Source organism: Morone saxatilis, unplaced genomic scaffold, assembly GCF_004916995.1.
Source record: "Morone saxatilis isolate NCDOM2014 unplaced genomic scaffold, NCSU_SB_2.0 Contig9, whole genome shotgun sequence".
Classification (NCBI taxonomy): domain Eukaryota; kingdom Metazoa; phylum Chordata; class Actinopteri; family Moronidae; genus Morone; species Morone saxatilis.
Window position 1 is genome coordinate 6,178,570 of NW_023340268.1, and position 15,540 is coordinate 6,194,109.

The 15,540-nt window shown below is 39.6% G+C and overlaps 1 protein-coding gene across 1 annotated transcript in view; it reads left to right on the top strand.

The window, feature by feature from the left end:
* The window catches only part of LOC118343163, a 44,707-nt gene that overhangs the window by 5,153 nt on the left and 24,014 nt on the right, over positions 1-15,540 (top strand). Inside the window, exons 2-4 of the mRNA XM_035681916.1 lie at positions 2,857-2,962; positions 6,909-7,064; positions 7,876-10,595. Of these exons, the coding sequence (XP_035537809.1) occupies positions 2,857-2,962; positions 6,909-7,064; positions 7,876-10,595 (2,982 nt within the window). The remainder of the gene's footprint in view (positions 1-2,856; positions 2,963-6,908; positions 7,065-7,875; positions 10,596-15,540) is intronic.

Here is a 15,540-nt window from a genome sequence, read left to right on the forward strand (position 1 = left end):
GCTTAGTTTGACATGGCAAAGTGTAGTTGTGGCACTAATTTTCCTACAAACGCCTAAACTGCATAGGTCTGTGTGCACATCTCCTTTCAATTCAATTTCAATTCAATTTCTCATATTGTGATCGCTAGCAATTTCATAACAGATGGTTCTCTCGTAGGGACCACATTTTTCGAAATAGAGCAGAAAAAGCCCTCGCATAAGACCAAGACCTCCCTCACATAAAGCATTATTTACAGAACTGCCAACCTAGTACCCACCATTGAGGCACACTTGGCGGCGGCCTAGGGGCGGCCAACCGGCAGATAAGCTGTAAAAGAAAAAGAGTCGCTATCTATTTAATGAGGAAGAAACCTCCGACAGACCTGGCTTCGTACGTGGACGGGTGGGTCGCTCGCCTCAACCAGTTGCGCACAGCTGATGGCAGGAGGGAGCAATATCACAGAAGGTTATACGACTACAGCATTAGATGACAGACAAGGGGAGACATAGAGACAGCAGATGAGCAACAAAGGTGAGAGGGACAAGAGGAGCACAATGAGACAACAAGGATGCCACAAGCAACAACAATGTAGCAACAATCCTAAACAACACTAACATAGTCAGTGACTAGATTGATGACGGGATGTGCGGAACCGACAAACAATCAAACGCAATGGGGCGCGCACAATGAGCAGATGAATATATAATCTATATAGAACAATGGTACGTTCTGCCAGTAGGTAGATAAAATAGGTCAATGAATACAAGAAATTATCACACTGTCGAATATCTAGGAACTGCCCGCGACTCAAGGCAAGCACGCGATTGTAGGAGGCTGCCACCAGGATCCTCATGAGCGCAACCTGGCGAGAACAAGCAGAAGCCACAAGAACTCACAGCGGACAGAAGATGGGGGTTGAGGTAACACGCCATTAATCGCAGATCTATGAACTGCTGTGCAGATTGCACAAAGGGGGGCAAAGAGTACAGAAGAGGAGGCCTCAGTGCGAATCATGCGCGACAAGTTTCCCCGATAGCTTCTAGGCTTATAGCCCCAGCATTAAACTAATTGGGATGGTTCAGCGACTCAGCCTAAGATCCAGCCCTAACTATAAGCTTGATCAAAGAGGAACGTCTTAAGCCTACTCTTAAATGTTGTCCTGGTTATGTGTGACTATGAAGAAATGCATAACCATGCACATAGAGGTAACAAAGACTGTTCATAATGTTAGAAGAGGAAAGAAGAACATTTATGTACGTTTCCAGTCTTAATGCTAAGCTAAGCTGGCCAACTGCCACATTTACTGTACAGAAGTCAACGCAAATAAGCATATCTCCAAAAAATTTTAACTATTCCTGCAATCTGACCGGGTGCGGCCGCTTTAGTGCATCTGCATAGAAAACATGCGGTTTGACTGTAGCAAGTGTCTGCCTCAGTTTGTAGATAGAGATGCAAATATGAGTTCACTGCAATATGCCTCACTTTAGCTCCCCTCTCCCCCCCTCCCTATCCTCATCTCACAGTCTTGTTCTTATGCAAACAAACATTGTCACACTTTACTGCGCAGCCAGGGAAAGTACAAAAGGCACTTTCGTTCCTCAGTTACATCCTGTTGTACTTCATCCAACTCTCAAGATCCATTTTTTTCAGACTGTCAGGTTTAGTAAGGTCACAGAGTGAAAGGCGTTTGCATATTTTGTGTACAACATCCCCTACACAGTGACACAGTGGTTCATAACGTAACTGACTGGCAGCCTGCTGTTTTTTGGTAGCTCTTTACCAAAAAGTGTGTGTATGTGAGTGTGCCTGTCTTTTTTTCATGTATGTAGGTCTATGTTAGTCTTTCATATTATATAAGTGTCATCACCCAACTGTTAAGGCTGTATTTGCACATGCAAAAAGTCGAAGCACTTGTCATCTACGTGGGTACAGGAAAAGGTCAAGTTCCTACTTGCACAAGAGCAAATGCATATTTGCTGTGCGCGTGGTTTTCGAATTCACAGTCGTCCATGAATTGTGGCGCTTGCTAATGTTTGCTTGTCATTTGGCTTCCTGTTCGGCATCTAGTTGTGACAGGGAAAATAGCCTTTGTGTATAGCAACCTTTGTACCATATGTTTGATGTGATGACAGCTTATGATTAGTGAAGGAGCCTCTCTGTTGACTTTGAAGCCCCTGTAGCCTCACTGACACAGACGGCCGGGACATGAGTCGGAAACAGTTCTAATGAACGGACAAAGCCGAATGAACAAAGTGGACAATAATTGAATTAATCTTATTTTGGCTTGTACCTACTTGTTTATTGTTTTAGGTACCAGCTAATGTAGCTCCAAAGAAAGTTTTTATGTTCACCAATTTTGTCCTGATGACAGAATTAGCCTTTGTTCTATACAAACGTCACACTTAACATGAAACGCTGTTCTAAGAAACACAAACTCACTCTCTGCTTAGCCGGTTCTGTTCAGCATTCCCTAGGCAGTGATTCACTGCTTTAGATATTTTCCCTCTTTTTAAATGCACCGACTTGACTTGAGTGGTATACTTCACTGTAAATGGACCAAAACAACAGCTGAAATCAGTTCACTCAGGAATCAAATTTTTTAAATTTACAGAAGGTCAACCAAACTATCCATTATTGTCTCGGCACTGACATCAGTTCGATTGTACGGTTTATTAACTAATTTATTCATCATAAAATATCATCTCTTTTCACATAATTTAAAAAACAAAAAAAATGTGTCAGATGTTTGCCCAGACAGCACTTCAAAGTTCAGACTGTTACATTTTTTTTTTCTGCTTTTGGAAACAATAATTTTCAAGTGCATTCATTTCGTAGAGACTCTTCTAATTTCACTTGTTTAACTCTGTGCCCCTTAGTGCTCTTGAGCCCAGTAACACTGCAGAGGATGAAGAGGCCTGGGCTGACAACATTGTCTCGGACAACAAGAGGTCCTCTCTCTATGGCACAGCACCCAGGTCAAAGGTCAGTCAAGCTGTTTTCTTTTTTGACGGCCTACAACTAATAGATTCAGTTGCTCTGTGAAAGTACTTTTGTTCAGAAAGCTAAAGTTATCAACATTCCCCCAGTTATGCTATTTCTTCATAATAATAAGCCAACAGCAAGATATAGCTCTGTGCCAAGGCCGACATAAAATGTTATATTATAATCCAGTTGTATTACAGTGTCGACCATGACCTATACCTTCATTTCTACGTCTCGCAATGTATTTCATAAATAGAATAGACATATTACATACCAGTCAGTCAGGGAGGATGAGGAGGGCCAATTCAGGATTGTTTTTGGTGTCCCACAATTCTCCTTACTGTTGAATGACTGACCAAGGTTGACTCACTGTCCCTTTTTCTCTTTGCTGATCCTTCCCAGTATAATCCATAGTATAAGAAGTATAACATCAAAAATAAAATGTTCTGCTTCGTTTTAACTGGATAAAGTACTACTATCTGTGAAACTTTGACCAGTCTTTGTGCTGTAAAGAGTCTGTCTGATTTGTCTGATTTTGTGGGAAACTGGCCCAATCTGACCCGGCATGTTCTTGTTTGCTTTGCATATAGAGGCATCACTATTAAATAAAAACAGTTTAATAACCAGTTAAAGTATCTTTGTAATACATTTAAAGAAAGAACATGTAGAAACCTCAGTAGAAGCAGTTTCAGGAAGGAAAATAAAAGGCTGGGGTGCAAGTGAGAAAATGTAATAATGAATTGTATGTTGTAGCAGTTATATATGAACAGAAATCAATCATTGGCTTGCACATACATAAGCAACTGCTATACTACTAAATATTCTGTATAAAAGCCCTACAGACTGAGAGAGCTGAATCCAAACAGATTAAACATTGAAATTTTCATGAAAACCTACAGCAACTGAAACCAGAGGGAAGCTTGAAAAAAAAAACAAGGCTAAAGAACCTATTCTTATTCTTATTCATCTATGATCCCAGCAAATCAGGCTCCTAGCAAAACATTTCAACAAAATTCTTGTTGCTGCTTCTCAAAATCCCTACCTAAAACAAAAGAACATTTTTTTTAAAGGCCTTTCTATAAAATGAAGTTTGATGTAGACTAAAGACACTAAAAGACACCTGTCTGAACTCAATAGGCAGTGTGAGACAGTCTGGGGCCCTGTCATCTTTGGTCACAAAACCAGGATCTGGGAATAACCTGCAGAGCCGCATCCACCGATCTAAGGGAGCGCTCTGGCACATAAGGAGTCAAACAAATGTTTAGTCATCCTGGGGATCATCATTCATAAAAATGTTTTTTAATTACACATAATTACCATTGTGTTGACAACGAGTAATAGAAATATGTCAGCTATTCTGTGAAGCTTGGCAGTCAAAAGCTGACGGCTAATTACCAGACTGGTAACCAGTTTTAACCCTTACTGCTCTGCCCTTTTTGTCGCAAAGTGTTACCAATTTCCTCATCAGTTAATAATGTTTCCACAGCTTGGATAGTTTCTGTAATATAAATTCTGAATGGAGTATATCTTTCATTTTCATTTTTCTTTCGTTTTCTATTGCACTGTATGCCAGGAAAATATCTATTTAGCACAAAATGGTCACCTGGTTTCACTGATCCGGAAAGGGTGTGAGACAAAAATATTAAATGACTGAATTTTTAACTCTATACCCTGTAAGACAAGCCAAATGTTCTACTTTGGATCTAGATGAAGCAACTGAAGCCTGGGAGGATGATACTAAACTGAAACTTGATATTATCCCCTGTGGCGACAAATGTCAAGCATATGATTTAGCAAGTTCAAACTTAAATTCTCAATTTGCTTTTGTCCCTCGAGTGTTTCACATTATATCTAATGATACACTGTATTCGGAATAACAGAAATCCCTTAGGATGATATATTTCTTATATATTCATTATTTTATTAGTTGGGTACATTATGTTTTTTTATGCGTCTTCTCTCAGCACCCTAAAGATTAAATAATAAACTTGTCTGAACATGAATATTCTTGGGGGCTAATTCAACAGTAGCTGCATTCCATCTATATGGTTTATAGAGTCTCCCTCTGGGTCTTGGTTGCATAACTATGACCCCCTTACACTCACAGACAACTCTAATATGCACTATACCAATAAACAGTTCTTATTTTTTCTTATTCTTATTGTTCTTATTTAACCACACTCAGACTTAATAGCCACTCTTATAACCTCAGTTACACAAAGAGACAGGTGACCAACATACAGCATTTCCCTCTAGAGGGCACCATACATCCAAAAATAACACACACAGCACATGAGGATTTGAATCAGTTTCCATGAATAATTTTACCTAACAAGCCCATGTTGGCATAAAAGTGAACCTACACTTAAAGTTAGCCACTGTAACTTTTTAATGAACAGTAATGTGGCTACAACTGAGAATTCCAAGAAAACAGGAAAAGATGTGTAACAGTAGCACAAGAAGAGAAAAGTTTGTGATAATCTACTGGTTATAACAGATCAAATAAGACTTACTTAAATACTTGAAACCAGTGGACTTGCACTGAAGTCCTTATTATATTTGGTGAGAAGAGAATGATTTTTTTCCTTGTACTTTTTTAAGAAAACTTGAAGACTCATTAGCATTCTAAAATGTTTTTTTTTTTTTGCGAATTCAGTGTTTCATTTATAAGACAAAAACAGTGATTTCTTTTTTTAAAAAACTTCTCCTTAACTTTAAATTATGTTAAGATGAAAACACAAAGTTGATAGATAAATCAGAGTGATAAATCAAAAATAAACGAAAAAGCAATTGAATTGTGTGTGTGGCTCTTTATCTTTGTATCTCTGCTTTAGGTCCATTATGTGCTAGACTTCAACGCAACAGTATTACCCTGTCCACACACTGCAACCTCAACTTAGTCTCTACTTTGATTGATGTCTTTGCGTCTCATACCTTCTAAACTATCTATCACAGAAGGAAGAATTTGAGCAGGCACACCCAGTTAAAAACCTGGCATGTCAGTGAAAGACACCCTCATGTTCCATTGTTCTTTGTCATCACGGACACAACAAAGCATGCGCCCATAATCCCCTCTATCTTTTCAATCAATGTTTGCCTGCTTACAGTAGGTATATTTTTAAAATATCTGGTGAGGAAATCATGGATCATAGTAGGTGCTCTCCCAAGATACTTTGACATCCTTTTGAATTTTGCCAGATTCAAACTTATCTTAGTCATTTAAACAACAATAATAACATGCTGTGTAAAGAGTAGTTTCCTATGTCAATCTTAGCTTATACTTCAAAATCAGTGTACCCCAACTAGGCTCAGTAACTTTTAACTAAGTCATTTGGTGATAAACTGATTCTCTCACTGCCTGCATGTTAGTTAGCTATACATATATGATATACTGTCAGGTACATGATATGTAACATTATCAAGGAGTAATGTTGGATCATTTTTTTTATTTTTACCAAGCCCTCCAATCCACAGTATTTAAGTCAGCAGCTACCAGGTTTAGTAGATCGTGTTCTACTAGTCTTTCATTTTCTCAGGGTGGAGCAGTGTTTATTGCTTGGAATGAAGTTAGGGAGTCAACTCTTTTTCTTGTTTACAAGTGCAAGAACTGTGTGGTGGAATGATTTTTCATTGTGCCATATCCTCATTCTTACCATTGAAGAAGCGTGGAGGTTTCTAATTAACCGTTGGCAGGGCTTAAACATGGTTAGGTATGTTTGGTATGTATGTTCAGTCCAAGTTTTATTCAATAAAAGGTAGAGATTGTGAGATACAAATGAGTATGAAATGATAAAAGTTGCCCTCCCAATTATTAATCATAATTTACAGTGTTTATTAGATGTTTATTTTCGTGTGAGTTGATATTTACCTTCCATTTTGTATTTCTTCCTCCTTCTCTCCCTGTATCACTTTCTATCCCTCCATCCTTCTCTCTTATTCCTCTCAGGGCAAAGAACTCAGCTACTCAGAGTCAGACCTCCATAAGCCCAAAAGGTTTGCTACCTTTTCTTTTGGTCTCAGAAAGAAGAAGAAGAAATATGAAGAGAATATCTCTAAGAGCACGTTTGGCCTTCATAGTTCGGGCATTGAAGAGCAAGAGGAGGTAACCCCACTCCTTGAGTCTTGTTTTCCTCAAATTCTCATTTCTTACTTTATAGCAACAGTTATTGTTTTGTCTGATTTATCCATAGCTCCAGTTTGTGTCTCTTATTATCGTTGTGTTTTTCTGAAAGATACACAGGACAATCTTTTAAAAATCCAGAAGGTTTAACAACACTTGTAGCTATTTTGAGGGTATTTCCAGAATCCTTAAAGACTGTGTTCATCTGCTTCACAATGAAACAGATTTGTTTTGGCTCCAGATGGTCATAACCATCTATAAAGTGGCTGTAATTGATTTATACATGTTTTATAATTACAATGTATGAAATGACAATGAAAATCACTCTCACTGCTCTCATAGCATCGTTTTTGCACAGGGCCCAGCTGTTTTCATGAAATAACCTCTAAAACCCCACTGTACACCACCTGGTCAGCACCAGACAGACACAGTTAGCAACAACAGAGTGAACATAGTAAAGCCTTTAGCAGCTAAAGAGCCAGATATTTTTCATAGGTGCTGGTAGAGACCAAAGTGGCAAAAAAACACTTTAACTGTAGATTCAAGGATTCTAGAGAGACTCTCGCCAACAGCAGATGCTGTTTAACGGCTTTCCAGGTTTTTGAAAGATCACAAGGGAATTATTTTTCAGAATGACATAATGTTTGGCCGTGTGGGTTGTAATGATGTCCCAAAAGAGGTACCAACTGGGGCTTGCTAATCCATATCTACAAATGATTATTCCTTCCATTGAAGTACCTAATGTAATTTCTTCATTATTTAATGAGTGAAACTGTAAATGATCTTCTTCTAGCCTCCTCTGGACCTCAGTCAGCTGGAGTTGGACCAGCCTGACTCTAAGATGCTCAGTATGTCACAACCAGAGCTTGACACCAGCGATATATTTGACATCCCTTCTCCTCCCCCTGTAGCCACAAACCAGTCAGAATCATATTTCCCTCTCCTTAACCAGTCGCAGTCATCTGTCGCTATAAACACCCAACCAGAAGCAAAGGAGCCTCTGACAAATGGCTCAGATCTTGTCTATGTGCATGAGGAACTGCAGAGAGCACCGATTGCTACCATTCCTGAACTGCAGCTGGATAATCCAGACTCATCAGAAGAGAAAGAGAACATTCCGGTTCATGATCACTCATTCAAAAGTAATTCAAATGCATCTGCCCTCTCAACTCATACAGAAACCACCTCTGCTGTTGAGCAGACTGCACCTAGCCTTCCAGGTAGCCAGCCTCCAATCATGCTTCACACCTCAGATCACAAAGCAGCAGTTGCTGACTCAGTCTGCACAAGCAACAGCCCGAGTGACAATAACATCCTCCAGCAGTCTTTCACAAACACAGAAACCTCTCTTGCTGAATCCACCAGAGTTACATTCCCACATCATCAACCTGATGCCCCTGACATAGCTGACAGTACAACCCCAAATAGTAAACCCTCCCTAGCGGGTGTTGACTCCAAAGTTGACGCCTCTATTCCAGAGTCAACTCCTGTTCCTCACGCTGACAACTCAGCTCTCAACGCAGATTCAGCTCGTGTCCATCAAGAACTCTCAATTTCTCACACTGAGAAAAGATCTATTCCTGAAACTGTCACCACAACCTCAGCTGATAGCGATGAAAAGCGCGCTCGTCCTGTCAATGAAGATGCAGTTTATGGAGCGTTGTATGAGTCACTTTTCCCTCATAGTTTTACCTCGGGGGTAACGTCATCTCTTTCAACCCCTCCAACTCTAATCCGTACCGAGATAAGACATCTTAACACCAAATCAGAACCTGTTAAAACCCTTAATGAGTGTCACACTGATACTAATTTGATATACTCTCGCCTGTCAACTTCACGTGAGTTTGACTCCGCTGCTGGCAGAATGGATTATGCTGTAAGTGGTTACACTAACATAAATGCCACCTTCAGCGAGAGAAATGTGATTTCTTCTAGTGAGAGCTCTAGATTTACCTCTTACCAAACGTCTAGTGCTTCTGAGCCTTACAGAGACCCAGATATCCACTACAGATATCTACCTTCCTCTCACCATTCAGAATCTGAACCAGTTGACAGCAATAACATTCCTTACTCAGAGCTGACCTGCTCTCTTTCAGAGGTAAAATCAGACCGTTTCAGCCTCAGGTCAGTCCCTGTGGTTCAAAACTCTGCCCCTCCTGTTTCTGACTACGTAACTTCCCCAGGGACAGATACTCCGGTTACTGACTCCATACGGAGAGTGATCCTAGTCAAAGAGTTAGTCACAGACGAGACGAGCACTGATCCTGGATGTCCCTCTCTTGTGCCTGAAAAAATGAGTGCAGCGAAGGGCCTTGAGATAAAAATTGAAGCAACAAAGAGTTTTTCTGCTCCTTCAGGACAGACGGATGGGTACGATGGGCCTTTAAGTCCAACATATCTGAGTGTAGGATCAGATGATAGCAGTGCCATGGAGATCTACTACAGTGCTGAAGAGGAAAATGCAGAGAGTGGGAATGAAGAGATGTACACAGTGGATGAAAGAGAAGAAATTAGCATTGTAGACGGGATGAAAGAAGTTGTCGGGCTGCGTGAGGAGTTTCCACAGCAGGGGGAGATTACAGAAAGACTGATAAGCAAGAGACATGGTGGAGAATTGAGTGTGGTAATTATTAAAAGGCAGAACGAGGTAGGCATAATGGGCGATGAAGAAAAGGAGGAGGACGTCCGCAGCCGAACTGAAGTGCAGCAACAACTAAGAGTTCAGGGTTTAGAAGCTCGAGTGCAGGAAACTGAAACGTCTGAGTTTCTTGTGGGCAGTGATGCAGATAGTCAGGAGAAAGAAGTAGCAACCACAGCGTTTCTACAATTGAAAGAAGAGGGGCAGGAGGAGAGAAAGGAGGAGTTACTGGCCACACCGGTTCAGCAGGTGAACACACTGATGGTATGCGATGTTGCTCCACCCTCCAGTGAGCCACATGGACAGGGGGAAGGGTCAGAGGAAAACTGGACCGAGGAATTGGAAACAGAAGACGCCCCTAATGGAAAGAACCAACTCTTAAGCCAGGAGAAACTATATTTGGCTTACAAAGACACTAGGAGTTCTGAATGTATACATGCTGCTTCCAGTAACGCAAGAGAGGAAGACACAATCACACCCAAATTTAGAGAGACTGAAGAGCAAGTTTCACTTACTGCAGAAGCAGACACAAGAGGTGAGGCAAGTGAAGAAAGCACAGAAACCAGCAGTAACATCGCAACAAGTACAGTCACAGACACTTGTGGTGGAGTAGAGGTTGTCACAGGCACTTTGACACACGGCGCTGAACTGCAATCAGACACCACAGAGCTTGAACACAATAGGGCTCTGCAGAGTAGTGAGTGGGTGGATACAATTACTCAGAGCACAGACAGAACCAGGACTGTGCAACAACAGGTAGCAGTTGAGCTGTCAGCCCCACACGCAGACACACACCATCCTGACACCAAAGCTGCAGACACACTCTCAGAGGGACACAAGCATCCGCCAGAAGCCCAACCTGACCTGAATCAGGGGTAAGTGGAAAATCTTACTATCTTTGAGAAAAAAAAAGGATTTGTGTCTATGGCTGATGTGGAAAATCTTACTATCTTTGAGAGAAAAATCTGAATAAGGAAGTACATTAAGTCTGTGTTTCACTGATAGTTTGCTGTCAATAAAAAATCAAATTTCAGAAAGTAAATAAGGAAAGTGCAACAAGTAAGAGTTATTTTAAGAATTTGTGAATGCTGTCATCTGAAGAATCTGTGCTGGTATGTACAACATGTACCCTAAGGGGTATGTTTGACACACAACGTAGTATTTATTTATTGTTAATGTAAAGGAATGAACTTATGCAGCCAAGATGATGGATGTTAAATGGGAAACCATGACTTTGTCGCCTTACCTTGTCGCAATCTGATATGGCCCTGTAATGTGTGATGGCTAAACATTTCCGCTGATAAAGAGGTCAGCACTTGATAAGCTGTGTTGTTTACCAACACAGCTGCCAACATACCTGTTTAGTATTGAACACATCCTTTTTTAATGCACCACATGTTTAGTGACATAATCGAGCATCACTGGGTGTTATGAGATCTCGCTGTCACATCCCCTCAGCTTCGTGACCTAACTCAGACTGACTAATCCGAGGAGCATGTGTAGTCCACAGGTCACAACCATGTGAGTTAGCAATTAGAACACTAACAGTAAATTGATTGATTTTGCTTGTCCGTTCTATTTGTTTAAAACCTCAGCTATCACTCGGTACAGTAAGGGGTGCAGTATTGATTTGTGGTACTGAAACAATACAGTTAGTTCACGGTCTGGTACAATGCACAATACACTGTTCACAGCTCAGTACACACGAGGGATGGTATGTGACTTGTCCCTCCCAAGCCATAAAATGTCTAGAATGCAATAAATAAAATCTTTAAAGTTGAAAAATAAATCTGTTTTTTACAAGCAGGTAATCTCCAAACACTCTTGTCATAATCAAGGCTTAAACTAATGATTATTTTTTTCTCTGAATAATTTTTTTGATTAATCCTCAAGGTTAGAAATGTCAGTAAAAAATGACAAATGCACATCACAAGTTCCCTTAGGCCCAATTTATTTCATTTTGTGTTTATTTAGCAGGTACAATGTACATTAGATGTTAGAAAAGCTAAATTTCATCTGTAGTCCCAGGGCGGAGGTCACTATGGATAAAAGATCAGTAGCTAGTAGTAGTGATGTCTTTTGGTTACTTATGGACACTTAAATATATTCATTTTACAATAATATTTCTGCTTAACAAATTACATAAATTATTAGTCAATTATCACATTTGTTAGACACATTTTCTGTCAATCAACTAATCGATTAACTGACGAATTGTTTCAGCTCTTATCACATGTGGATGAACACACTACTTCCATGTTGCACTATCCCCCCTCTCCAAGCTCTGATGGTCAGCTGCTGTGCTTTGTTTTCTTTTTTTTCTCTTTTTTTTGGCATGACAGCTACATACTAATTTAATGTTAACAGGAATTCAAACCAACCACAGCTGCTATTGCTCATGAAGAAACAAACCAGCTTTTTACAGCTACCTTTCAAGCCTACAGTGGGTCAGTGTCTCTGACCTCTGAGCCTCCCTAACTGCACTAGCATTTGCTGAGCCTGTACCTAGATGCTGGGGGATTCATGTGTCACACTCGTGATTACAATTTTTTTGGGACTATCACAGGAGCAAAGTCACACAATACTAACGTGTGTTAGCATTGCAGTAAATGCTTACAACTTTAACCAGACTTACTCATAAGATCATGATCCATTTTAGCTCCACTACATGTCCTGACAGCTGTAGCTCTGGGTCTCATGCCAGATTTTAATTCAGAAGAAATTAGGCAAATGTGGTTAAAGGTGATCTTAGTAAGAGTAAAAACAGCTTGAGGTTGTGATCATATAAGATATATGATAAAGTTGCTCTTTTTTGCATAGCAGGATGAGTATTTGAGCGTGCGTTGTTGGGCATAGACATGTTCTTTTGATGCCCTTCTTGTGTCAACGCACAGAGAAATAGGGGTGTCATTTCTGTACCCAAAGGTACATTTGTCAGAACAGTACAGAAAAAGTTGCTTAAGGTGATAACTGTGGATGTTTTTGTTTAATTTTGAAGTTACAAAATCATGGCTGACAGAAAGGGTACAATTCAGTGATGTCGTGATTTAAATAGTTGGAGTTGGTTTTCTTGAAATAAAATAGGCTACTAGTAAAAATGTCCATTCAATTCTTGCTCTGTGTGGCCTGGGAATGATCTAATGAGCAAAGAACTAGCTAACTAACTTCTGAATGGAAGTGCTGTCCTAGTTCTTTGCTCTTTTAATTTTGCCACACAAATGTTTTCAGTGTGTATTGGCAAGTTCACAATGGATCTATTGGAGTGATTTTGTTCATTTATTTAAGTAGCTAATGGTCAGTGTAGCAGGGTGAAATGCTTCCACTAGACATTACCATTACTCCCAATTTTATTTTATTTTATTTTATTTAAGTATTATCAAAATGTTCAAAATGTTTGTTTGCATTCCTCCATGAGAGGATTTTTCTGTATCTAATTGAAAATGGATTTCTGACAAAGACAAGGTATTCTGTGGATTTTGTGGCACTTGATGTGACAGGTTTGATTGATGTATCTTTGCAGAAGATGAAACTTTATCTAAACACAGCAGGATCTTAACTCACACAACAGAAAGGAAAGCTTTAATCTCCCTCACAGTATTCACAACAAAGGGGGGATTTTACTTACCATACATGTACCACAAGAATTCATAAATACAAAAATCCTCTTTGCACATAATATAAACTGCCCTGAAGTTGTTTGTGAACAGGAATGGTGTGTTTAGTCTTTAGATCACTAAAGATGTTGCTGATTGGTGATAGTATGACTTTATTAGTAGTAGTAGTCAAGTATGTCAGATTATTAGGCAACCTTTCTGCATTATATTGTTTTGTATTTTTATAACCACAAGATGGCATCAAAGATATATCTTTTACTAGTGAGTGGAAGGCACTGGGTTTCAGATTGCCATAGTACAGACATAAAAAAGGAAATGGTGTAGCTTTGTTAAGCCTCAACTTTATAGTCATCTTTATATTCATGCATTAAATGGTTTTTATATGCTAAACAGTGTTCTGCTTTGGTAGAACTGGCTGAATTATACCGGTTACTCCATGCCAAATGGCACCAAATGGTGCAAGAATGACTTTCAGCAAAGGAGGTGGTTAGTGCTGAAGGTTTTTTCAATTGTATGTCTGTGTGTGTGCATGCTTCTCTATCATCACTTTCATTTTTTATTTTTTTATTAAGAATCTGCCAACAAACAAGTTGTTTCCCTTCTACACTTAAAGGTCCAGTGTGTAACATTTAGGTAGAAATTGAATATGATAATCATAGGTATGATTTCATTAGTGAATAATCACCTGAAAATAAGAATTGTTGTATTTTCGTTTCATTAGAATGAGCCCTTCTATGGAGTTGGCTAGGTTGAACTGCAATGTGTCTACAGTAGACCAGTATGGACTGTAGACAGGGCCTTTTGTGTTTGTTTGCAATCTTCCATCTCACTATAGATGCCACTAAAGTCTAAATCACACTGGTCCTTTTAAAACAAAAGTGATCAACAGGAATGTTGTCTGTTTTTAATGCACCACATGTCAAGTGATATAGTCCAGCATTATTGGGGCGTTTTAAGCTTTGTGTGTAGTCCACAGATGCTTACTGAAAGATGAGGCATTTGCCAGCCATACCTGTCCTACAGGGTTCTTCTGTAGTGGTGTCATGAGGAGTGATACATATTTAGACTGGGAATCCCACCCACCTCATAGGCTCCAGTGGTTAAAAAATGGCATGTTTTGTTATTTCCCCAGTAAAAATGGTATCACATCATTAAGGCTGTTTTTTGTTTAAATTTATGAAAGTCCCCTTCTTTCATTTTAAGTGTTTTTCTCTTTAATAAAATCTGAAAAGGACACAGGTGTATTGACATGTTTGTGGTTGGATGAGATCTGAAGCCAGTTGAGCCACTTGTAAGTCTTTACTCAGAACTCTGCCTGTCAGCTTTGTCCTTTTTTTTCCTTCCTTGTGTGACTTGACTGGCTAATGTCTGAAATATTACTTGAGACAGAAGTGGAATGACAAACTTGTGGAACTACCTCTGTTGTAAATCACCTTCTGTCTGCAGAATGTGGAGGTTGAGTTGTCCTGACAGAAGTCATCTTCACAAAGACTGCCTTTTAACATAACAAGGTCTTAGGCCAAGAGTCTGTCGAGGTCACTTTAGCAGAGGCTATCCATTTTACACCATTTTAGTATGTATCACTAATCAAAGCAATAGAATCTTTCTGTTTGGATTTTCTCACATCAGAGTCAGCTTTAGGTTGTTGTTATACTCTTGACAAATGGCCGCCAAGTAGGAGAACTGTATCTGTATACTGTATCTTTTTTAACTGAAATCAGGAAAACAACTACAGATATATATTTTTCTATTTTAAACATTCCTCTTACATCTAGTTAAATCTAGTAACAGCATTGCCCACATTGCAACTTGAGCATTGAGATTCGGGTGTGTTACGCTAGTAGCAGCCAATGTGGCCATGAGTTGCTAGCCTTAAGCAGAAGTGAGGAATGGGCTAGAGAGGTCTGTTAAGCTCACATTGTGTAAACTCCGCACCTTCAATTTTTTTTCATTTTAAACCTGCAGTTTAAACACCCAACCGATGCTGACTCAATTGACATCACTTGAGGCAATTTATCAGATTTGTCACACAAAAACCTTTTTTATACTGTCTGGATAGGATGGTCAATGCTAATGCTTCATGAACTGGTGTGAGGGCAGTGTAGTAACAACTAGACTTGTTAATAATGGTCAGTCAAGACCAAATAGTTGTGAAGTTTTTCTGGTTGCAGTCACCTTTAAACTTGAACCTCCTACTTGAGGTCAG